Genomic DNA, 15836 nt, shown 5'->3' with positions numbered 1-15836 from the left:
TGATGCTGGTACCTTGTGTATTTTCAGTTTTCCACCATCCTAGTTCTTTCAGACATTAAGATGTTTTTATTGTGGTGTTTTTTAATGGAGAAATGTCTGGATTTCAGCATTTAGCATCCACTGTCTTGGGTACGGAAATGAGGAGCTTAGAGAGCTGCTGAGATGATGCCTCTGTAGCAGTGTGATGTGCTACCTAGTGTGTATATCTCAGGTTTATTTAGGTGGAACCATATTTTTGGTGGAAAAGAATGTCTGCTGTATGGCCTGTGGTTAGGAGATGGCTTGTGTCAGGAGATGTTGACATTTAACTCTTGAATTTCAACATCTTCTGTAGGGAGACAGTCTCCTGTTGAGGCAGGAAAGGGTCTTTAGGCCGGGATTGTAGTACTCAGAATCCATCTCTATCTGTTGGAAAGCTGGCTGATCACAGGTACCAGATGGGGCTGCTTTATACACTAAAGTGCTTTTTTTCCTGACATCCATAATCTTTCTGACAGTGCTGCCAGGTGGCTTGACCTGCGTAACATTTACTTTATCATGTAAAGCAACACTTCGCAAAAGAGTTTGCAACTTTTCTAGGAGTTTGTGTGACTGTGCCTGATATGGAAAAGCTCAATATCTGACATTTGCAGCATGAGGAATTGCTGTTTGTCTGTTGCTGTTTTGATACCTTTTGTGCAGAATGGATACTTTGGTCTCTTAAAAGAACAACCTTACGTCATTCTTACTTTGTAACTTCCAGAAACTTGTTCACATCACTCAAAACTAAGATTACTTTGATCTTTTAATGTGTTACAGCATGGATAAAGGATAGAGCTTTATCTCATGTTCATGTAATCCTCTGGTACGTGACTGAGTGGGCTCTCAGGTCTGAAGCTGAAGAATGGCAGTGCTGTCAGTTGCACTTTTCAGTGTTTCTGTGCATAAAAATCAGACAGTTATAGATTATAAAGTTCAAGAAAACACACTATGTGTCTAGAACACAGATAAACTGATAGATCTTTTATACTTTTATAGGATAAGTGGTGCTATCGCCACCATAAATTGTTTCTACCTATCATAGATAAAACATGTGTAAAGACAGATTTAAAAACATTAAATACAAGATCATTTATTCTACTAAAAGTGCATGCTTTTAGTTAAGATAGATTTTTATTTTAAGTAATATTCCTTCTTTTTCCTCAAGGATCACTCAGGTACCCTGAAGAACAGTGTTCTCCAGGTGGATCAGAACTGTGTCCGTAACTCTTATGACGTCTTCTCTTTGCTTAGGTGAGCTTTTTGATAATACTTTGTGTAGCTGTTGTAACTTCTGTAGTGTCTATGTGTGGGAGGAATCTTTCCAAATATTAAAAAAACACCCAGCATTCTGGTGTGGAATGTGCAAAGGAGGTATCCAAGTTGTGCCAGTGTACTGATATGTTGGGGAGCTGGGCTGTGATGTGTGTGTGGTCAGTGGTGGTTGCTGGGCTTCTGACATGTGGATGCTTGAGTGCTCTGAACTAGGACTGACTGTGGAGCAGGCCCATGGACATGCCTTGTGAATGTCAAAATCGTGGAGTTTCTTTGTTGAAAAGTTTCTGTGGAAAGCCTTTACTCTATTCTCAACAGCAATAAATGTTTTTAAAAACACGAGAACACAGTCAGGACCCAGTTACTCCAACACAGATGTGCTCTAAGAAAGGTACAGTGGTTTTTGCTTTTGAGTGGCTACTTAAATGTCTGTGGCAATAAAAAAATGAAGTGCTAGTATTAAGTTAAACAAGATGTCCTTTTTAAGATTTGCTTTAATTATAATAGTTCAAAAATATTAGTTATGAAAAGGTATAATTGTGGTACACCACTGTCAGTAAGTTGGTTTTGAGGAATCTCTATTTAAATGGCATTTTACAAGACAGGTTAATAACTTCAGTTCTGCAGTAAAGGCAGTAGTAGATGTGCTATGAAGGAAAACCTTTGAATAGGAAATGTTTAATATGTTTTTAAAAGTCTATGTAGAAATACATTTGACTTTTTAAATCAGTTGTACAAGTTAAATCCATTTGACAGTGTTGACAGTAGGTGTCAGTGTTGCCTGTCTGAAGAGAGAGAAAAAGTCAGCTTAGGTTGCCTATTCAGATGTCCTTATTTAAGCTCTCTTAAAATTTGAACGTTCTGTTTCTTGATTCTGTAAATCATATTTAAACTGAAGGCTGCTGTCTAAGTGTTTGTTTTCTGTGCTTTTAGTAGGAAACAACCAGGGGGAGTGTTAGGAGGTTCTGATTTACATTCTGGCACAGTCCTTTAGAAGAGAACTTGTACTATCTAACATTAAGTCTTTGTTTAACAGAAAAAGGGAAACATGTGCAGTGTACCCTGATTACTCCATTCATGAGGGTTTTTCACATTTTGTGTGCACATCTATGTAGTATGAGGCACGTTCCAGTAAAAAGACTCGCTATGATTATGAACCTGACTAGCTGGACCCCTGTGTAATGGATCTGTAATCCTTCTTCTGAACATGCCTGACTGTTTTTCCTTCAGCTGACAAGGAATTAAGATGTCAGCTGTGATAAAGTTCACCTTGTTGAATGCTGACCAGTGCTGTTTTGAACCCTGACTACTGGAGCTTCTTTCTGTTTTGGGGATGTGAGGGTCCGGGCTCAGTCTCTCATAGTGCCTAGGCATGCTGTTGGGTTTAGTTTCTTTTAAGCTCTGTCTCTGAGCTGAGACATCCTCCTTTTTTATTTTGTCTCCAAAAGAACAGTGTTTTTCAGACCTCAGAGCCAGGCCTGCTGCTGATTGTATTTTAGTGGATTCTGCATACCATATCAAGGGGTTTACATTGTGTTGTTTAGCTCCAGCATAAATTAGAAGCTGTAATTTGTGACCTAGGTGTCATTTTTGTCTGATTTCATTGTAGTTAGGAAAGTTTGTCAGGAGCTAAGGCAGGGTCCTCTGTGTAGTTTAGAATCCTTTCTATTCCTTCTCACATTAACTCTGCTTTTTTATAGGTGCATTTTCTATACTGTTGCTCACCTTTGATACCAAGCTGAAAAGCCTGGAGATGGTGTTTGTTTTAAAATAATCTCTAGTCACTTTTTGTCAGGTGTCCTTTTTCTCCTACCAAGCAGTTTGGTTTGCCACTTCCTCCAGGAGTCCATGCTTGAATAACCAGCCCATGAACTCTTCCCAAAGGTAGTTCATATTAGTGTGTTCCTCTTTGAACAGAAGAAAGAGATGGGCATAATTTGAGTTATGATTCATTAGATGGGATGTATTTTGGGAGGAAATTAATTGCTGTCTTCCTTCTTCTGTCCATTAGCTGTAAAGAGAATACTGAGGTGTCCATACCATAAAGATTTGCATCTGGTCACATAAATCCCATGTTTTGAAGAGTTTCTCATGATAAAGATAATTGTCTGTAGTAAAAATTCACAAGCTGCACATGTAGTATCCTAATGGTGTTTTCACGATGAACGTGAATATGAAGAACAGCTTGTACTTGCTTTATTTAAACTTTTACAAAAGGAGGCAAATCCTGGTGACAGTGCGATGTGAGTCTCAGTTGTTGTGGTTGTACTGTGCTGCCAGATGTGGCAGAGCCAGTGATAGCCAAAAGGGAGACAACTGGTTCTAGCTCATCCTCTACATCTTGACTGCACAGTGAGAACTTCTCTGGTTGATCTGTTTTTCAAAACTGCTTTTGAGGGAAGAAGTGATGCAGTTTTTTTCCTCAGAAGTGAATAGCTAAAATTTATGAAGCTTATGAATAGACCTTAATGAAAAGTATATGCTTGGCTTAAATTATGTTGATTAATAAAATTAATTGGGAGTGACAGAGTGTGTGAACAATAAATTATTTTTTTGTGCATTGGATTAAAATAATGCTTGTGTTCAGATGCTGAATTACGTGGGTTTACAAGTTAATTAGGCTGGAGGAAAAAGTTAAATGTTCAGGCAACTCTTCTTTACACAAAGAATGTTTCAGCACCTCTGCAGCTCATAACCCTTTTTCTGGGACAGGAATAAGATCCTCAGGTAGACACAGTGCTGCTTGTAAGTTGTTTGTGCCATATGGAAGTGACAAATATTCTTCCAGCCATTTGCTTTAAAAGGGGCTAACTAGCAAAAATTCACCACATCAGCTGGAAAGCTTAAAATTTGAGGATTTTGTCCCTTATTTTATTTCCTGAAAAGAGATAATTTAAAGACTTCCTAAACATTATGTTGCTGTTAGTAATCGGTTATAGAGTAATACCTTTCACACAGCATTTGAGATGGGCCAAATTCATCTGAGGTCATGTTCTGGACATTACTCAATTAATGAAGTTCTGAGCACATTTGCAGCACTAATGGGAATAAGTTTATATTTAGTATTCTCTTGGTTCTCTAGCCTTTCTTTTCTTAAAGCTTTAAAAAATAGACATTTAATATTAAGTGATATTGGGAAGATGAGATCACTAAAGAAAGGACTTAAAATGCTATGTAATAAAATTTTACTTCAATTTCTAAATACAAAAATTATCACAGTGTATTCAGCAACAGCTTTTTGTGTTGTTGTGACACTTACAGAGCAATTGGCTTGTGCCTCTAAGTATGTGAATGCCTGAAATCCTTCTGTATTCTGCCTGGACACAAAAAGTGCTCTAAGAACTGGTGAAAATCTGCCCCTTTGAAGTTTTGCTTCCTGTAGTTTTTATTATTCATTCAAAACTGCTGTCTCTATGGCTTATGTTCCTTCAGCAGATGGAATGGTGTATTTCTGATATTTAGCCAGCCAGTTAGTGCAGATTGAAAACATTTTGCTTGTGTTTTTGTAAACAAAGTGTTATGAGTGTAACACTTGTAAAAATAGTCTTCTTTTACAACAAAACCAAAACCAACAACAGAATCTGACATTGGCATAATTTGAGTGCTGAGATGAGTAAAAAGTCTAGCTCCAGGAAGCTGCTTAATATTATTAATGTCTAATCTGGCAGAATTTTGTTTGAAGAATACTTCTGAGTATTATTCTCTCATGGGGCCAGGGTATGGTTCAAGTGACAGGCTTTGTTTCAGGGTTTGCCATCTGTAATACAACTGTTCATTTAAAGAGGAGTGCATATCTCATCACTGTAGAGATATTACTTAAGACTACAAATGCTGGTAGTGTTTGTCTGTGATCTGAAAATGAGATATTCATAAAATCACCTTCTAGTGACCAAGGCTAAAACATGTTGACATGATATAAAATCAGCTTTTGTTTAGCTCTGCTTATTTTAGGAAAGATGTTTTTAAATAGTTATTTGGCTTTTTAAAAAAATCCTCCATCTTTATTAACAGTTTTGTTGAACAAACAGAACTTGAACTTTGAAACTAGAAATGAAGACAGAATAGGCTGCTGTGGAGCAGAAAAACTTACTAGTTGCTCCTCAGTGTAGTTTCTCTGAGACTCCAGAGTCACTGGGATTGCATATGCCAAATGAACTAACTGCCTTTATGCAGCTATTTTTAACACATGGAAATAATGCTGAAAGTGAAGCTGTTTTTCATAAGCTCTCAGTAGGGAATAGTAGAGCAGCACAAGGGCTGGTGGGCTTAAGCTGCTCAGTGCTAAGGTGTATCTCAGGTACATTGACTTGTCTTCTGTAAACTGGTCCATCTTGAGCAATGTCAGTGTCCTGTCTGACAGGAGCTCAGCCAGACTTTGCTGTTGTATAGTTGATTGAAGTAGCACTTCCAAACTTTAGGCTTCCTGTTGTTTAGTGGGGTGAAAAGGAGGGAAAGCAGGAAGAAGACATGCTGTCATCACTGGCTGTCTGACTTCAGAGAGTTGCACAGCATCTGATAAATCCAGATGAGAGCCATGCAAAGCTGGCTTTTTGAACTTCCCTGACTTTTTTTTATTTCCGTCTTCATCTCCATGAAAGACGTGAACCCAGTGGAGCTGGGCAGTAGATGGGACTGCATGGAAACAGTTGCTTTTTTGCTACCCTATTCCTTGTGGCATGCTGGTAGCTGCATAGAGGTAAGGACAGGCAGAAAAGATCCAGTTAAATTTTAAAATGTGCACTGACAATTAAGTCTCCTGTTTCTAGCTTTTCCCTCTGCTGTCCTTTACTCAGAGAAGGGTCCCAGCTCTTCTGTTGTGACCAAAACATCTCTAAACATTGCAGTTATGGATATTCATGTGGTGGAGCAGTCACTGTCTTTATGTTGAGTGTGAATGGGTTAGGAAAGATGATCACTAATAAATAACCTGATACTCTTGCAGTGCCTTGCTGTAGCTTATCTGAGAGTATCTTGGCAATCGCATTGTTCAGACTTCAGTGTTGCTACTGCTGCTGCCATCATCCTCTCCCAGTAGATGTGGAAATACCCCATTTTAAGTGTGAAACAGGTTATAGGATTCCTCTTACCTCCTCTTAAATCACAAAGTTCTGCTAAAACATCCCTTTGCTTTGGGGGGTGGAGTGGGCAGAGTGTGATGGCCAGGTTTGATATTTCTAAACAGAAAAGATTTGCACTTAGAAGACTTGGCACTCTGTACCCAATAGGCAGCCAAGACCAGGCAGGCATTTCCCTTTGGCTTTGGACAGTCGAATCCAGGCAGCCTAAGGCCAGGATGAATAAATAGGAGCTGGAATCAGATCTCTAGAGTGCCTTTGTATGCTTAATTAAGCACTTCTGAAATGGATGAACAAGTGTTGTCCTTCTTGGCCTGAAAACTTTGTGGGTTTGAATTATCCTGTGGTGGCTTCCTGAGAAGTAGCAATGGAGATGAAAACTGGGATCTGATTTATTTTTCTGTTTGAAAGGTTCCTTAGGGATTTTTATTGGTGGCATCAGACTTCTGGAAATATCTCTTCCCAGGCATTTTACCTCTATGGGATTGAGCTGTATGGGAACTGAGGCTATTCAATCATTAGAACACTAAACTTACAAGCCTGCCTTGTGCCAAAATCTGTAAAAGAGAGTGCCATGGGTCATAGCAAGTGGAAACAGTCCATGAAGCATAAGAGCAGTACATTTGTAAATGTTTGTTAACTGCTGGCTTAGCAGTCTGCTGCTGCTGTGATCTTCAGTTTTCCTAATATGCCATATGCAGTAAGCTGCCCCTGCAGTGGCACGTTTTTAGCATAGGTATACTGTTAGCTCTTGGTCAAATTTGGTTTCAAAGCACTTTTGAGAGGAATTACACAAAGTTGTGCAGGGCTTAAAAAGTAGCTTTATTCTGCCTCTTTATTTGAGACAGTGTGTAAGAGATGGTATCAATGAAGCAATACTGAGAAGTCAGAACCCCAGTCTTGCTCCTTTTTCTGCGTCTATGAAATGGATGAAAACCAGCGTGTTATAGAGTCATAGATTAGTCTGGGTTCAGAGGGACCTTTAAAGATCATCAAGTTCCACCCGCCTGCCATGGCAGACCAGGTTGCTCCAAGCCCCATCCAGCCTGGCCATGAACTCTTCCAGGGATGGGGCACCTACTATCACCTTGAACAACCTGTGCCAGTGTTTCACCATTCTCATTGTAGAAAATGTTTTCCTTATCTTTAATCTAAATAGCCAAGTGTCACCAAATAAGAATATTAGTAATTTACTGACAGATACCTGAAAGTTTTTAAGAAGGAGGATTTTGTGAACATTAGGACTGTTTATTTTTGTTACAGCTTTGTCCTGGATATTGCCATGAGAATGGTGCTGAGTTGCTTTCTTTATCAGCCCCAGCAAAGATTTTGGTGAATGCAGTCATGTGTGTAAAATCCTCAGAACTATCCAACTACACCAGGGAAAGTCAAGGCAGAATTTTGATTGCAAACAATTAAAATAGATTAAAGATCTTGTTGTGGGGAGAATACTCTAATAAATTTGCTCATTAAAGCAGGGCAGGATAGGGAAGGCATGGATGTTCAAGAAGCTGCTGAACACTCCTGAGAACGACCATCCCTGTTAGGTGGGAGTTTGTACTGCTGTAGCTGCAGAATTCTGCTTCTCTTGGAAGAAAGCTGAGATTTGAATTTGGGGATGGCTTCCAGGAGGAAAGTGCAGCAGTATGCAACTTTGAAACGTGAGTTGCTTTGAATATTGGCTGGCTAGTGTTCCACCTCCTTCCTCCATTGCATAAGCTTGTGCTCTGCTGTCACAAGCACTTTATCAGTTGTGTAGCCTTGAGTGGAAGAACACAATCAAGTGGAGAGCGACTGGTCTCTTTTTGGGTGGAGCCTGGAACACATTCAGTCTGAATTTGTGCATCTTCCTTTTCAGTTGTTCAGTGAATCCCAGTTTTGGGCTTGCTCACTGTCTCAGAGTGAGAATTGAAACTTCTGTGAAGTTTTTTAGGAAAAGGCTGTTGAATTCTACTGGTGTTACTGTCCACCTGGCAAGAGTCATCTTGACATGTTTATGCACTTCAGAAAGTTGATTTGCATCTAATTTACCTTTTTTACTAAATACAGTGTCTTGAATATGATTCTGTGTGCCCTGGCAGCAAGGTTTCTGTAATCACAAACTGAGAAAGAACAAAAAGAAGCCTCCTTTGTAATTTGCCACATTTGTTTTTTGAATTAAAAAAAATCAACCAATAAATCCCATTTAACTGGATTTAAATCTTTGGATTGGAATAAGAGAACTAGAGACATCTCACCTTTTTTTTTTTTTTTTTTTTTTTTTTTTTTTTTTTTTTTTTTTTTGCTTCATTTCTCAAAAAAATTGAGTTTCACATTAAGGCTCTCCTCTTCCATTCATACCCTATGAGTATTGAAGGTGATCTATATCCCAGCTAGCTCCCTTAAATATTCCTCAGACTGGAGGCTGGAACCCGCCCTGCTGCCCATTCAATAGACGTGTTTTTTCCTTTTCCTCTCTGTTTCCAAATAGCTCAAAGCATTCACTTTGTTGCAGTCCACAAATCCGCATGGACTTGATTATTTTAAAGCTTAATTTGAGTCTTAAATGTGGAAGACTTAAATGTAGACTTTCCAATATAAGCATAAGGCTTACATATAAGTAATTTACATGTGTAGGACTCAGAACTGTTTGAAAGAATGATGGAAAGTTATCTGTGCTGGTAACAGCACTGTCTTATGTGAGTTTCTTACAGCACTGGCTCTTGGAGAGGTTTAATGTCACAAATTACTAAGTCAGACTTGCATTTTATTCTTTTCTTACTCCCTACTGTCTTTTCTTGCTCTACATCTGCTTTTGACAAATTGTAGGTATAGGTTTCTGAAGAAATTGGAAAGGGAGTATATGATTATAAATTAGGATTTTTTTTTTCTTGTGGGAAAGCAGATGTAGCAAATTATAGTTTAAGGGATTATGAAAAAAATCTTATAGCAAGTTTGTAGCAATGGGGAGCAAAGCAACACAGACCCGTTATGCATCCAAAGAAGATGACTTTATTGCAGAAGTTTCCCTTTGTCATACCTTTAATCTCCATCGGACATAAGGGAAACCAAACCGAGGCCTAACAGAATTTAACAAAGAAGGGCACCCATCGGCTGGCTCAGCCGTGGTGCTCTTCACCCATCCTGTCACACAGTCAGCTTCCCATTCATATGCTGTCCATGTGTTCCTCCAGCCAGTCACAGTCTCACTCCAGCTGTCACTCAGTTGACTCTCCTCACTCACAGCCGACTTCGAGCCCTGCAGCCTGCCAGCTGTGCCTTCCCCACAGCGCCTTATGGTGTGCCTCAGTCTTAACTACTTTAACAAATATAAGCCCACGTTACACGCTGGCTGCCACTCTCCAGAATCTAAATTTGTGGACTGATAGAAAGTAGTGTGCCTTCTAGTTTCTGAATTTAATAGAAAAATAATATTTTTTTTTTATGCTAATTTTGGATACTTTACTTCCAGGACCCTACATGTCACTTATTGCCAGAAGTGTTCCATTCTGTTTTCTCAATCCCATATAGTAATTCTCAGTTTAAATTTAGTCTTGCTGTAACTGAAGGTTGTTCTGGCAAATATGACCAGAGTAATTTATTTCTCTTGTGAGAAGGAGCCTGTAGTAGTATGCGACTGCTATAATTAATTGATATATTTATGGCTGAAAGTTCTGTACATGAAAAATCCAGATCTGTCTGATAGAAAATAGATATTGGGAGTGGATGATAGAACTGTAAAATCATCTATCAACCGTCTGATAAAGCTGAGACCTTTTCATTAATGTAAATACATGCATATGTTATTTTAATGTTAGACGTTAGGATTTTTCCTTTTGTTTCTTTCTCTCATGGTATTTTGTCCCATCGGTTGCTAAGAGACAATAATGACCAGTACTTAAAGAGACAAAAGATGTAGCCGAGGGGGAGGAGTGCAGCTGGCTGCACTATCAGAGCTTAGGGACATTTTCTTGGGAAGGGCAGAGATATTGCCAGATTTTGGCTGGGGAGGGATCGGAGGAGGGATAGCCCGGAGGATTTGCTGCCACTATGGAGCTTTTGTCCTCCTACTCTGTCTTTTACCATGGGTGAGCCTTTGCTTGTTAGAGCAGCTGTTGAACTGGGACCTTATTAACACCCAGTCTGACTGGAAAGGACCCTCACCATCTATTTGGATGCCTCAGGGGAAAACCTGGGAGCCTGACCCCCTTTCCCATTCCTGGAGGGTTTGTCTCCCTGGCTGCAGCCAGGCCCCCCTTCTTTCTGCCATTGCCTCACCGCACCTGCCCCGCCGGTGGGAGCCACCAGCGCCCCTGCCGGCCCTGGCTGGAACTGCAACAAAAGGGAAAGCGCCTGGCACCCGAGAGACAGACACCTGCTTTTACTGGGTTTATGGTTTTGTTTGTCATTGCTGCCGTTGTTGTTGTTTGTTTGCCTTGCTGTACATATACGTACTAGCAAAGAACTGTTATTCCTTTTCCCATACCTTTGCTTGAAGGCCCCTTCATTTCCAGCTTGTAATAATTTGGAGGGAAGGAGGCATTTTTTCCATTCCAAGGGAAGTCCCAACTTCCTTGATAAATCCCTGTCTTTCAAAACAAGACACTTAATAGGCACAACTCTCACTACACCCCAGCTTTCAGTTTTTTAGAGATTGCAACCAGAAATAAACTTGCTATACAAAGTAGTAAATCACTAGACTAATGCATGACCAAAAGAGACTAGGATACTGCAGCGTGTGGTAATGGAAAGTGCTCCAGCTGAACCTTCATACTTACTGTAAGCTTAAAGAGAGTGAATGTGTTGTTACAGCACATTCCGAAGTTGTAAAGTTGTATTTTAGAGCACTGCACTGTTTAGTCCTGGGAAGCAGGAAAACTGATTGATCTTGCAAACAAGACAAGGACATTATGTCAAAGAAATCCTGTAATGAGGAAGAACTTGGTAACCATATTTCCCCTTGTCCCCATCCAAGCTGGTACTCAAATTGGGTTGATTGGTGGAATACTGTATGCTAGAATGGTTTCACATTTTACAGCCAAGGTAGAAAGTGGGTTGTGGGCTTTTTGGGGGGGAGAGAAGGGGCGGTGGTTGAGGAAAGCAATTTGATCTAAGACTTGAAAAGCTTTGAGGAAATAACCCAAATAGCCTGTATTTCAGGAACTTATGATCTAGAAAGTGTAAGAGAGAGACATTGAAACATGGATTGTACTTTTAATGTATCCAACTGTTTTCCAAACTGTCAAAGGAAAGGAGAGTGCTTTGTGTCTTCTTAATCTTTCCCATCTCAGAAGCAGGTGCTATTGAAACAGAAGTAGAACAGCAGCCTTGTGCATCTCCACCTCCAATCAGTCAGGATGCTCAGGAATTTTAATGTCTGCTTTGCTTTCTGTTTTTTTCCCAGGCAGCAGCATGGAACTGGCCTGATGTTGGACACTTGCACAGCAGCTCTCAGGGCCCCAAGCAACAGCAGTAAATCTGTCACACTTCACTTTCCAGTTGCTCTGCTTCTGGCTGACTATGGCTCTGAGCTGCTGCAGACACTGGATGACAACACTGTTGGCTAAAGTAGCCCTTTAAATAGGCTGGAGTTTCTGCTGTAACTGGCTCTGCTTTCCCAGTTGCTGGAGGAAATTTGGTAGCAGGCCAGTGGCCTCTTCAAGCCCTCAATTAGCTTTTAAAGTGCTATGGAAGTGCTAATTTTAATAGAATGCATTTAAAAAATGAAGTCTTGGGCAATGTAGGAAGAATCCCACATTGGTTGATGGCATGTAGGTGATGTCAGGAGTTGGCTTATTGTTGACAGTTATTAAACCAAGCAGGATTGTGCTCAAAGCACAGCTTGTGCTGACTAAGCTGTAGCATTGGACTTGCATTTAGCCTAGAAATGGAAACAAGATGTGGTCAGTTAAGGCTGAAGTTTCTCTCTGTTTATTCTGTATACGTTTTAATCCAGATTTATGGCCTCCGTGTGCTGATCTCCACTGGTGCAATCATAATTGCTTCCACCAAAGTCTTCTTGTGCAAATGCGATAGACAAAATTTCCGTGCTGACCTTCTTACAGCTTAATTTGTATTCCCTTTGTTGGATGACCAAACGTTTCCACATGGAGACTTTCTTGGGGGGGAGAAAAAAATAATGCTGATAGTTGCTGCTTTTGTGAAATGAAGTCTCTAAAATTGTAATCTTGGAAGATTTAACTTTGGATGTAGTCATGTTACCATTTTAAAGTTCTTAGAACAACAGTGCATGTACTTGGATTGAGTCAACAACTATCAGTAATTTTCCTGTCTTGCAGTGTAAATGGCTCTATTTGGCAACAAGGCAGCAAAGTTTGACTGTGCAAAGAATGAGTGGATTATGCTTGGTTTAAAAAGAAATCAATTTCTTATTAAAACCAGATTTTATTGCTGAATTATTTTGTATAGCAGTTTTTATATGTCAGAAATATATATTTAGATACTGATTCCCCTAGTTGAACAAGTATTCCACTATATGTATTATTTTGAGAAGTCAGTCTCTATAGGTGTTTATTGCTTATTCTTTAGGCATGAATAGGAGAACTCAGTTACTATAAAATTTGTAGGTTGTTAATGAGTGTTGATCAAATCACTGTGATCAAATCACATCATGGCAGATGACCTAACAATTTCTCCATTATGTAAATACTCTTTCGATGAGTAGAACACTTTGCAGGAGGTTTTGCTGCCTAAATGGAGTGTTGTGAAAACTTGTAAGTCTGTCTCATGATCACCTAATGGACTAAATCGAGAGTGTTCCTCCTGTGTTAAACTACATAAAGAGGAAGGGAAAATGTCACTCAGTTATTACTCTTTACCTAAAAGTCGTATCTTGGGTTAGGCTTTCTTATATGTAGAAGGAAAACATTCCAGATTTTTGGAAAGACACAAGTTGGAAAGTGTGGAACTGGAAAACTTAGATGCTGCTGGATGACAGCAGAGTAATGTTCAGGATGGTCAGCAAACCTTGGCTTTGACCTGTGTAACCACATGTTCCGTAGCCAACAGCCTCAGGATGCATTCATGAAGGTGGGAGGTGTAAGTAGTAGTTCCCAGTAGGATCAAGGTTTCCAGGAGGTCTTTCCAGGTTCTTCATTAGGTGTGTTAGCCCAAGCCCTTGGGTCAGCAATCTTAGCCCCCTCCCACCCCTCAGCAGCCAGCACAGCAGTGTGTCTTTATACAGGATGGGGTACAGCTGCCCCTCACAAGCTCTGTGGCTGCTGGTGCTATGAGCAGATTGAAAAATTCAAGAGAAACCAAAGAAGTTACTTAGATTTTTGGTTTAAATTATGCTATTACTGGTGTTTAGGAGAAGCAGCAGTGTGAAGGAACTAAAGGCATCTGGTGACTTAAGTGCATTCATTTAGAAGTGTAACATGGAAAATGCTGCTGATGCTGGAGACAGGAATGCAACAAGAACACACTGAGTTCATGCAGCAACAGCAGGAGTTTATTGTTGGGAGTCTCCTTTTGTAGGGGCTTCAAATTTCCTGCACTTACAAACGTGATTGGTGAAGGGTCTTAACCCTGCCCAGCTCACTGGCCAATGACATGGGTGCATTCCTGGTTCAGAGGGATTGTCTGGGCCTGTTTGAGTTTGAATCTGACCCATCATTGATGTACTTGGGGACTTGTTCACTTGTATTCTCTAATGAGCTAGGCTGGTAGAGTTGGTGTCATGGCCAGTTTATCTGTGCAGCTTACAGACTAGCTGTCACAGTTCCCCCTTTCTGTTTTAAAAGAATGCGAAGTGCTCTCTGTCATCCCTCTGCAATGGTCCTTTGTAGACAGCATGACAAGACAGCATGATGACACAGATGATTCTTCCTAATTCCACAAGCCTAGCCTCTCCCAGGCAGTGATGTATCCCATTGCATTGAAGATGTAACATTCATACCCAGGAGCCGTCAAACAGGATTACCAGCAATACAAGTTTTCAAATTGGCATGCAGCAGGCTTATTACTTGGGAGTTACAAACTTACAACTTAACTCTATGAACAGAAATAATTTCAACTTTGGATCCATGGGAAAACCAACCAACAGGGAAAACAATCTGTCATAGTTTGGGTTTGTGATTCATATCCTTAAATAGATAAAATTCTCAAGTCCTCATATTTTAAATATATAAAATCTTCATGTCCTCATAAAGATAAAGTCCTTAAATAAACTTGTCACCTTAAAAAGTGCCAGACCTCCATGTAGCAGTTGCACAAGTTGTTTAAATCACTGCTCCACAATGTCTGCTGGAGCATCATGACAAAGGTGTTGTCTCTGGTCTGAGCAGAACATAGGGCATCATGTTCTGGTGTCCATGGAAATACAAGTGTACCATGTCCCCACATAATACATTCCATGCATCTTCCCACTTACTAGTGATAATATCTTTTACCATTACTTTAGGTTTAGGCAATTGGACATCACTAGATAACTGCAGAGATAAAAGGTGATTTAAAATTATTGTATTCTGGGATTGTTCTGGTACTGTTGCGTGATTAAAGGTATAAGCAGCTTTTTCCACTCTCTTCTGTGGATTTTCACCACACATTCCCCCTTTCTGTTTATCTGGGATGCTTTTTAAGGTGCCATGTGCACGTTCTACTATGGCCTGTCCTATTGCTAAGTGAGGAATACAGTGTGCTGTGGCACACCCCAGAGCTGTAGGAGTTGTCTTGTTTTTTGTGATGTATATGCAGGGCCACTGTCTGTTTTGATGTTATGGAGATACCCAAACCAGCAAAGGCTAATGGCCAATGTGTGATGGCATCCCGACCTTTTTCTCCTGTATGAACTGATGCTGATATAGCTGAGGAAAAAGTATCAATTGACACACCAGAATTTGGCAATATGTTTGACATGTATTTGCTAGAGTTGCTTTTAAGCTACGGGGATTAACTCCCATCTGCAGTGATGCAGTATGGCCTTGGCAGTCAGCACAGGTATTGACTGTATTACGAGCCTTTGTGGTTGACAGCAGCAATTACCTCTATAAGGCTTGAATACCTCGATGGAAGAAGGCGTGTGATGCTTTTGCTTGTGCAAGCATTTCTGGCTGTGGTGCTGTCCAGGCAGGGCCAGCTTGGTGATCTGCTTGTGCCTTGCCCTCTGCAGTGAAGCCTGGGAGATTTGTATGACTTCTAATGTGCAGGATGTAGTAAGGGCAAGTTCTGGCCTGGGTGGTATGCCACAAAGTTTTTAGTAGGCCAAATAATTGTGCATTGTCAATTTCTTTTAACAGGGCTCGATCTAATCTTTGTGTGATGTCTGCACCGTAGTCAGAGTCAGTGACAATATTTAAAGGAAATTTGGGAAAACGCTGAAAAGCCATAGCTACAGCACGTAGCTCCACCAGTTGAGGTGATCCGCTCTCATAACCTTCCAATGTTTACCATTCACCTTTTCCTTTCCATGTCACAATGGTTTTTCCTGTTTTCCCAGAGTCATTGGTAAACACAGTAATGCCTTTTAAG

General features: G+C 40.2%; 1 protein-coding gene across 4 annotated transcripts in view; it reads left to right on the top strand.

Annotated features, from left to right (window-relative positions):
• UVRAG (UV radiation resistance associated) overlaps window positions 1-15836 on the top strand; it is a 95933-nt gene that overhangs the window by 22524 nt on the left and 57573 nt on the right. For all 4 annotated transcript variants that reach the window (XM_083855898.1, XM_083855899.1, XM_083855900.1 and 1 more), the window contains one exon: window positions 1187-1272. In XM_083855898.1, the coding sequence (XP_083712024.1) occupies window positions 1187-1272 (86 nt within the window). The remainder of the gene's footprint in view (window positions 1-1186; window positions 1273-15836) is intronic.

This window comes from Zosterops lateralis (assembly GCF_965231275.1).
Source record: "Zosterops lateralis genome assembly, chromosome: 2".
Lineage (NCBI taxonomy): Eukaryota > Metazoa > Chordata > Aves > Passeriformes > Zosteropidae > Zosterops > Zosterops lateralis.
The sequence above is the reverse complement of the archived record's forward strand: the minus strand, read 5'-3'. Positions and strand labels throughout refer to the sequence as shown.